General features: G+C 36.1%; 1 protein-coding gene across 1 annotated transcript; it reads right to left on the bottom strand.

The window, feature by feature from the left end:
• Positions 1-316: 316 nt before the first annotated feature.
• On the bottom strand, positions 317-9274 carry LOC136204931 (uncharacterized). The gene is made up of 16 exons (XM_065995558.1): positions 8940-9274; positions 8689-8850; positions 8427-8606; positions 8231-8288; positions 6965-7015; positions 6615-6697; positions 5967-6054; positions 4704-4745; positions 4555-4629; positions 4346-4414; positions 4122-4237; positions 3769-3881; positions 1514-1593; positions 1144-1264; positions 838-904; positions 317-747 (listed from the first exon to the last, which is right to left on the bottom strand). Exons 1-16 carry the CDS (start codon positions 9200-9202, stop codon positions 618-620), a joined length of 1698 nt encoding a protein of 565 aa, XP_065851630.1. The 5' UTR covers positions 9203-9274; the 3' UTR covers positions 317-617.

Genomic DNA, 9274 nt, shown 5'->3' with positions numbered 1-9274 from the left:
TTGCATATTGATTTGCTCTTGAGGAACTTGCGTTGTTGCTGTGTTGTCTTGATCTTTAGCATTTGGGTTTGCAGAACATGGATCTGAAAGGCAACAGACTCAATGACTTGCTTTAGTTGTGTTTGCATCGCATTAAATTTTTGCTCCAGGTTTTCCATGGGTACGTTCTATGCTTTAATGGTTGTTTGTGTCTTATTGTCCGCGTTATTTACCATATAGCTATTGGTCGGAGGTAAGAATGCTCTCTTATACCAATATCAGAACTGGAAGAATAGAAGGAAAGAAAGTAGAAATGAGGTAAGAAAGAAAGAGACAATTGAGAGAAAAAAGATTGATTTTATTACTTTTTAGATGATTCTATCGTACAACATTGTCACCTCTATTTTGTCACCTCTAAATAGAGTGAGGACAGAAACCATTACACCAGCTGTCATTCTACTTTTCACTACCTTACAAACTAACTCGATGATACATTACTAGCATTTAGGGAAATAACAATTGCACAAACACAAATGCAAGGAAATAGCAAAACAGAATAACTAACGGATAATTCCAAATAAGTCCTCTAACTTTTGAATCTTTGTTTTTATGGGACATAAAAGCTGTGTATCATGAATTTAATGCCTTTTACCGTCTTGCAGAACTACTTGTGCAGCATTGCGTCCAGGTGCACCCATTACACCACCACCGGGATGGGTTCCACTTCCACACAGGTACAGCCCTTCCACTGGGGTTCTATAGTTAGACCTGTATCCATCAAAATTGTTTAATGATAATCATAGTTAGCAGATTTATGATAGATACCAGTTCATCAAAGCATGTATATTCAGTCATTACCATCCCTTGACAGGTCGCATGAGGAAAAGAGAATCCAATGTCATTGCACCGTGAAATATGTTACCCCCTGTCAGTCAAACACCATTTCAGTTTCAGGAACTTGTTGATGCTCAAAAGTAATCTAGAATCCTGAGAATTCACTGCTAGCAGGCGTAGGAAGCAGAAAAACAGAAGCCTGAAAATTGTAACTAGTCTGATCGACTCCATCTTATCTTAAACCTTGATTTAGTTATCTAATGGCTGCATCCATGCATGCATATATAAATCTTAAATATAATGATCAATTCAGAATCCTCTATCAAGTACCTGTCAAGCCAATTTCCCTTTCTAGATCAGGTGGTGTCAACATATCATAACCAATGATTGATGAGCTGAAGCCAGGAGCATGTTCCTCAATTAACTTAAAGCATCTTTGAGCAAATGATTCCTGCAAAACTAATCAGTTTAATCTAATTCTCATGATAAGCTCTGGAAAGGCTATGCCTCGCTCTACACCATATTAGTAGATAAGTAAGAGTAGAGACAGCTCCTGACACTCAACAAGAAAAAGAGAACGTAGGGCAAGTGGAGATTACTTGTCATGTAGAAGTGCAGACAAACAACGAAATGTTTAATGTTTATCACAATAAACCCAAAGCTTGCTTAACAGAATGATGAGATGCATAATTGAACTTACTCTATAAGCAGGATCTTCCCAGCTTCCATTTGACGGACTGTATGGTGTGTACTGAACAAATAAATTGATCACATGCTTACCTACAAGAGATTTGAGATTCCATAGATGAGATGAAAAATCAAATCAGTTACCAATAGATGGAGAAGTTGCCAACTGATCATTTTCCGACAGTGACTGTGTCCAAACAATTTCAAATTTGTGGGTAGTTTCAAGACAGCCATACAATTTCAAATTTGTGCCAAAAATTCCCTGAACTTCAATGAGATAAAATCAAATCTGAGTACTTCAATTTTTTTGGTCAAATCCTGCAGTTTATTATGTTTTATTTTATTTTAAGTTATTTTTTACAGACAGTTTAAGCACAGATTTACTATGGAACAACTTGCTTAACGTATATAACTATCACTGTTATTAGAATCTTACAATTCAGGATTCGATTCAGCTCTATTTCGAGCCGGATCTATAGGGCGAATCTAAATTATCACAGAATCTTATGATTCACTATTTGAATTGTACGATTCCAGCCGATTCAGCTATATTTCGAGCTGGATCTATAGGGGAAATCTAAATTATCACAGATTCCAGATTGTTATTTAGGAGAACTATAACTCTAATTAACGAAGGAGATAAATTAGTGGAAGAAAGAAGAACCAATAAGAAATTTAAAGAATAAGAAATAAGATTATTGTAATTAATTAACAAAACAAAACATATTAACATGATTTTCCAATTTCAATACGCAAGTCTCCTCCCATCCCATTTAGAAAACGTCTTTACTTTGTCGTGGTGCAACAACAGTTTATCAGAACCAAATTTATCTTCATCATTGTTCATCAAAAACTTCAACACAAGCTACTAAACTCACTCTAGACTAATATTTTAAGTTCAACATGGTAAATAATTTTTTTACAGTATAATGAATTTGAACCGAGTCTCGATTTGAGGTCGAGCCTTGGCGCAACGGTAAAACGTTGTTGCCGTGTGACCTGAGGTCACGGGTTCGAGTCTTAGGAGCGGCCTCTTGCCAATTAAATTGGCAAGGGAAGGCTTGCCCCCAATACACCCTTGTGGTGGGACCCCTCCCCGGACCCTCGCTCAGCGGGGACGCGTAATGCGACCGGGCCGCCCTTTTTTTTTTTTTTTATAATGAATTTGAACCGAATCTTAGGACTAGATCGATTCACGATTCGCAAAATGAGGATTTCTATTCGCAAGTCGAATCTCGATTTGACAATAACTATATACACGTTCAGTGAAAGAAGACAAGAAAAATATAGGGTTGCATTTGTTTTAAGTGTCCTTAAATTAAACTGTTACATATCAGACATGTCAGATATTAGGCCTCGGACAATTATCAGCTTTTTAATTACTCTCATATGAGCATTCAGAAGTTGAGAATGATTAAAAAAGAAGAGAAAAACAAGGAAATAGAGAAAAACAAACAGAACAGATTAAAAAAAGAGATAGGAACATAAAAAGAATTAAGGCAACACTCATGATTCATGGATCAGTTTTGTATATTGTGATTCCAGTTCACCATTATTGGATACTTTGCATCAGTTTCATGATTCAAGCTAATTTTTTTTTATTTATTTCAGTTATTAGCTTATAATAACTATTATTTTACCTCTAAGCAGCCCATAGTACATGCTAAACTTTATTGCCTAGGAAAATTAACTGACTTATGAACTGCTGCACATGCTTCAGTTGCTAACTTATAACTGGATCTCAGATTGGTATTAGTGCATAGTTTATAATCTCACACCATGTTTTCAGTTCTCCCTCCATTCATCAATCATAATCATCCCTTCTGTGTCACTTCCCTTCAACTTATAAAATAAATGCACCCAAAATGAAAATAGAAATTAAATGTTTCATTTGCCAGGTAACTCTGATATATATCTAGTTATATGTGAATGTTCAACTTCCTGGTTAGTTTCACTACATTTCAACGGATGAAAGTAAAATTCACAATCCAATAGTATCCCTTAGTATATAAACAGAATCTTCTTTAGGCCCGAAATTAATGCAGGGCAAGCAAAATAAGAATGACTCTCTCTCTATCTCTCTCATGATTTACCTCAGTTAGTAGATGGGATTAACCTAGGAGTAGGAAACTAAGACTACTGATATCAGTTTCGATTTCCATGAGTTCAGTATATCAAGAGAGTTTGTGTGACAAATATTTGTTGACTCCTATAACACACCACAAAATGCATAAAGATAGAAGAAACAGATAACTAAATTAGTTTTACCTGGTGGAGAAATAGTCTTATCCAAAACAGAAGGAATTGACATTTCGATAACAGGTCTCCTGGATGGCAACCCAGTGGCAGCATCTTGACAGGCCAGGTCAACTTCCTCCATACTTGTTAATACAGAGATAAGACAGAGATAAGGCCACTCAAGTCAATAATTGACCAAAGGAACAATCAGAATTACTACTGCCACTTCTGCAGCATATAGGTTTGATCACTAGCTTCAAAGCTTAAAGGCCAAGTGCTGTTAATCTCTACTTTATGCAATCAATTTAAGACAAAAATGTACCAAAATAGAAAAAGAGTTGAAAAACCCAAACACGGAAAATGAAATTGTAATACAAGCAAACCTCTCTGAACCAATATGAATGGTGCCCATATGCTGAGGGCCTGCATCTGGGTGATTCAGCTTGCAACATCGAAATTGTGGCAGTTTCTCAACAGCTATGTTTATCTTTGTAGAAGCCTGTTTCAGTGAGTGAAACCACACATATTCAAGGAAAATCTGATTAGTGATTAGGTATCAAATGGACAGGTATGCCAATACTTTTAACTCCAATATAATGAAGCTTACAGAACTATAATCAGAGTACTTCAAGGAACTGACAAATTCTTCAGGAAGAACATCTTTGGGAACTAATTCCTGTAGAAGAAAAGGACCAGAAATTAAAATTAGTTTTGGACATGATCTGAAAACATTGGTACTCATGGTTTTTCCCGCATAAAACATTCCACAGTACTTATCATAACAAATAATCAATGGTTCAACAGATTATATCTTACAATGAAAGTTTTATAAGGAGTGGCATTAGAGAGCACAACTGAAGAAAGGACCCGTGTACCATCAGCCAGTAATACCTAAGTCAAGCTATCCCTCGTTAGATTGAGTTCTGAAACCAACTTTATTGGGGGGAACGCACAGGTGAAATTACCCCATCCACTTTGCCAGAACTATTAATTATCATTTCTGAAACCTATATTAAAGTAGAAGGGAAGTATTAATGGTTGCATAAGAAGAAAATGAAATTTAGCATTTATGAAACAGAAACAGAAACAAAAACCAAACTAATAGTAGAACCATCACCAGCTTATCTGACAAATATAATTTAGAAACTGAACATACGCAACAGTACATGCCAAGTTTTTCAGTGATATGCTACTGCGGCATTTACTATAAACCCAAATTTAGCTTTCGAAATGTATCTACATACAGAAGTTGTTGTGCCCAAAGTCTATGATCGAGTTATGGGTTCATAGATGAGAAGACTCCAATCTAAATCAGGTCAATTCTTCTTCGATTCTCTTCTTTCGGTACCTATAATTGCTAATAGTTGAGGATCGTTTACAGAGAACCTCAGATCTCTGAGTTTTTTTTAATGAAAGAACTTAACGTTTGTTCTTTGAAACTTCATTAGATACAAAACCAAAATACAACTGTCTGCCTAAGAAACTTCCAGATAACTAACAACTAAGGCTGCAGGACTTAAAACAGAACACACTTAAAATCCCATATGCCACACACTAAGCACGCAGAAAAGTAGAGTTAAATAAATAACAGCCTTGGGTCTAGGAAGTTTTCCATTTCTTGCTGCCATGAGTGTGTTAGGAATTTAAAACGATATAACACCAAATTCCTCTTCCAGGACACAATGACAAATGCAGAATGAAAACACGGAATGAAGGAAATAAACAAACAAGAAAAAACACAGAATTTAAACACTCGCTCACTACCCAAAACCCGAGTACACCCTCTCAATTTTGATCTCACACACATAGGTGTGCAGAGCAAGACTTCTTTCGATTAATTCACTTCTGAAATAAGAGCCACTATTTATAGGAAACAAAGAACCGAACCAATTGTCCAGATACCAATAATCTAAGGCTTCGAATACTCCACCTTCAATTAGTAAGTTGTGAAGATCAAAGTAACCTTTCAACTTCATGACTAGGTTCAAAGCATGTTCCTAAACCAATAGTCTCTTTTAATTCTACACATAAAAAAATGTGCATTATCCTATTTCCAACAGAGTGAAATGACTATGTACTTAAAGAGGCTGGAAGCTCTACCCAGCAAAAGAGGCCACTAAATTTATTTTTCTTAAGAAAGAACAATAAATTTAGACAGGATATTTTATTTCTTTAAAAGAAGCAAAATCTTATGGAAATTCTTTACTTTATGAAAAGCAAAAACATACCTCAGCATCTGTCACAATATGTGCTCCAGCTTCTGTAGCAGCCTTACCAATTGCAGAGGATACTGAACCCATCCCACCTTCAACATACCTACAATTGAGTATAAGTTATGAAAAAACAATGGCAATATCTTAATATGCATTTGAGAGGAATTACTATGGGTAGTAAAAACAAATGAGCATAAATAAAATAATTAATTTGGAATCGAATTGAAAAACAAAGGTGTGTATTACTTTTCTGCAAGCAACTTCTAGAAAGTATGTCTGAGAAATATTAAGGCCTTTATGCTTAATAGGAAAAAACAAATGTGTGTGTGTGTATATATATATACAGAGAGAGAGATGAATTCCCATCCTTCTACAAGAATGTGGACAAAATTCACAAGTTCACCATGTGCAAGCCTTCTTTTAGAAGAAACCAGTGGCAAAATGCTTCCTCAAAATTTATTTTAACTGATCATCCACCCCAATTGTTAACTATGGTCCCATATTCAATACCCTACTATCTCTTACGTTTCCAGATATGCAAAATAGCAGGTGATTACTATTACATGATACATCTGAGAAAAAGATAGAAAGGGATCTCAGGAACATTACAAATTTCTATGCACGTGGTGCACAATTACAGATCAAAGCAATAGAAATACATACGACCAAATTCCACGACTGCCATCAGTTTCTCCCATGATATGATGTAGGAGAACATATCCACTCCCGGGTGTATGGATGCCACCCTGCAATATATCGTTGAAGAATCCAATCCATTAATGCTTCCGTTCTAAATGGATAAAAAATTTAATGTCTTAATCTATTCTTCTCAACCTCATGTTAACACATCGGCCTCTACATCATCAGCACTCAGAGAACTACACAAAGAGATGTAGCATCTCTTTAGCATGTATATTGTTACATAAGCTTAAGGGATGTATCTGTTTTATGATATTTTAATAAAATGAATCAAATTGAAAATGAATAACCTTCACATAGTGATGGAGACTTACCGTGGAACCTATTATAGCATCTGTTCCGAGGGTTGCTTTTAGAACATCTGTCTGTATGTTCAGCAGCAGAAATATATAGATGTCACTTGATCTTCACAAGATTTAAAATTGGCAGAAGAACAAAACATCATTGATTACAGCCTATGAAGCACCCATACGGGTACGGCAAACGGCATTTCTAAAAAATATGAGATATGGGTACGGCGGGGATACGGAAAAATATAATTAATAATATATATATCATTTGTAATGAAAAATTTAAAAGATACATAAATATATAAACCACAAATCACATTCATAAAGTCATTATAAAACCACAAATAACATCTATAATATTAACTAATAAGTCATATAATCATTATATTTTTGAAGTCTTTTAATTTGTTAATGGGTGGTTGGTTGATATTACTTTATTTAATTTGTGATATTACTTTATTTAATTTGTTATATAATCCTTATATTTTTAAAGTTAAAAAAAAAAAAAACCCTACAATTTAACTAATTAATTATAAAAAGTATCCCCGGCGTATCCCCTAATTAAAAAAGAAAAAGAAAAAAGCGTACGTATCCCGCCGTATCCCTGTCCTCGGAGTATCCGATACGCGTACGTTGACCTCTTAGAAGTATCGGTGCTTTATAGATTACAGCCATAAAGCAGACGTAGTGAACAATAAGGCAATGCATTGTAAATCACTTCTACAGACTCAGAAAATTTGTAAAAAAAATGTTCTCTGGGATTCAAAAATAGCACAGATCTAACTGTCTACAAAAATAGCATCAATACTGAGTGAAAACTAGTGTCAAATAATTATGTATTCAAAATAAATAGGAAGCAAGATGGCTGGGGAAATGCTGAAAATGAACAAATTAAACATGTGAAATCGGGGATAATGGATCAATTTGGTCACTCAACTTCGCTTCTAGGATTAATTTGCCAAAAATGAACTTTGGTATCAAGTTTAGTCTATGACTTGACATTTTCTTTTTGTCAAAGTAGTCCAAAAGGATATATATATATATATATTCTGGTTTATTATCACTTACAAGTTTCTAATGCTAATTTACAAGGGGAAGGGAGTGCACGGGGCTCAACCCCCCTCTCCCAAAGGGGGCACCTGGGTTCTACTAGGTGCCCTAGGATTGTGTTCTGGCTCCGCCTACTTTTGTCATTTTGAACTAAAAGAAAATGCGAAACTAAACAAATAGCAAAATTCAAGTTGAAGGCCAAGTTGGCCTTTAACCAATACTAAGAAGTCGAATGATGACCTCAAACCACTTATTGAGAATCTTTGAAGAAGGGGATAGTAAGAGGTCCACAAAGTCCCTGTCAATATCAATAAAACAACATGAGATGAGGTAAATATCTACGGCTCACAGAAATTTGCAACATTATTTTTGCCAAGTATAAGCCCGGTCACGAGTTTCCTTTTCCTAGTTGTTATTGACAAAGAAGAACTCTTACACCATATCTCTCTGACCTAACGATGCAGCCTGACGCAAACAACGAGCCCAGAAAGTTGATCTCCGAATGTTGTCTTCGAAACGGTCTTTAAAAGAGGAATCACTTTTCGACAATTCTGGAGGAGGTGAATCCAAAAGAGGATCCACGAAATTGGAGAATTTCTCCAGCTGATTCTCATATCTGAAGATGAGAATTTACTGAGTCACGAAACCAGCCAAATTAAAAATGCATTGTTGATCTTATAAGAGGATATACATAGAACCTGGGATATGCATCAGCATCTCGCGCGGAGAACTTTGAAATTTCGGAATGATTAAGCTCCTTATCAGATCCTAACAGAAGATAGCGGCCGTCCACACAAGGCGTGAACGACGACGGACTTCTCTTCAACAACTTCAATCCGTGTCTCTTCAATTCCAATTCTCTTCTCGAACCGAAAACAAGAGGAAAAAACACTGAATAAGTTAAACAAATAAAAGAAGAAATGAAGAAGAATTAGGGGGCCGTATTTACTTGATGATGGAGGGGCGAAGGAGACTTTGGAGGTAACTGCAACGAGAGAACTTAAAGCCAGGAATTAGCTCTTCCGTGACGGCTGCTCCGCCAATGATATGACGGCGCTCAAGCACGGCGACGGAGAGTCCACCTCGAGCAAGGTAAGCAGCGGCTGTCAACCCGTTATGGCCGGCGCCGATAACCAAGGCATCCCATTTCCTGTCCTGAAGTAACCGGCTGCCGGTGGAGGTGGTGCCTGTGGTGAAGCTCCTCCGCCACATCACTAGTCAGAGAGTGTGTGTTTAGTGGTGAGAATTACACGTGAGATAATAAAGTTAAAACTAAATTGAAAG

Source organism: Euphorbia lathyris, chromosome 1 (genome assembly GCF_963576675.1).
Source record: "Euphorbia lathyris chromosome 1, ddEupLath1.1, whole genome shotgun sequence".
Taxonomy (NCBI): domain Eukaryota; kingdom Viridiplantae; phylum Streptophyta; class Magnoliopsida; order Malpighiales; family Euphorbiaceae; genus Euphorbia; species Euphorbia lathyris.
Note: the sequence above shows the minus strand (reverse complement) of the source record. Positions and strands in the feature narration are given on the sequence as shown.

Bases quoted from the DNA above. Each gene is read 5' to 3' on its own strand.
- LOC136204931 (XM_065995558.1), bottom strand. From the start codon at position 9,202: ATGTGGCGGAGGAGCTTCACCACAGGCACCACCTCCACCGGCAGCCGG. The intron at 4,630-4,703 runs GTAATTTCACCT...AGCTTGACTTAG, and splicing joins GTTCTGGCAAAGTGGATGGG to GTATTACTGGCTGATGGTAC. The intron at 3,882-4,121 runs GTTTGCTTGTAT...TGTATTAACAAG, and splicing joins ATTCATATTGGTTCAGAGAG to TATGGAGGAAGTTGACCTGG.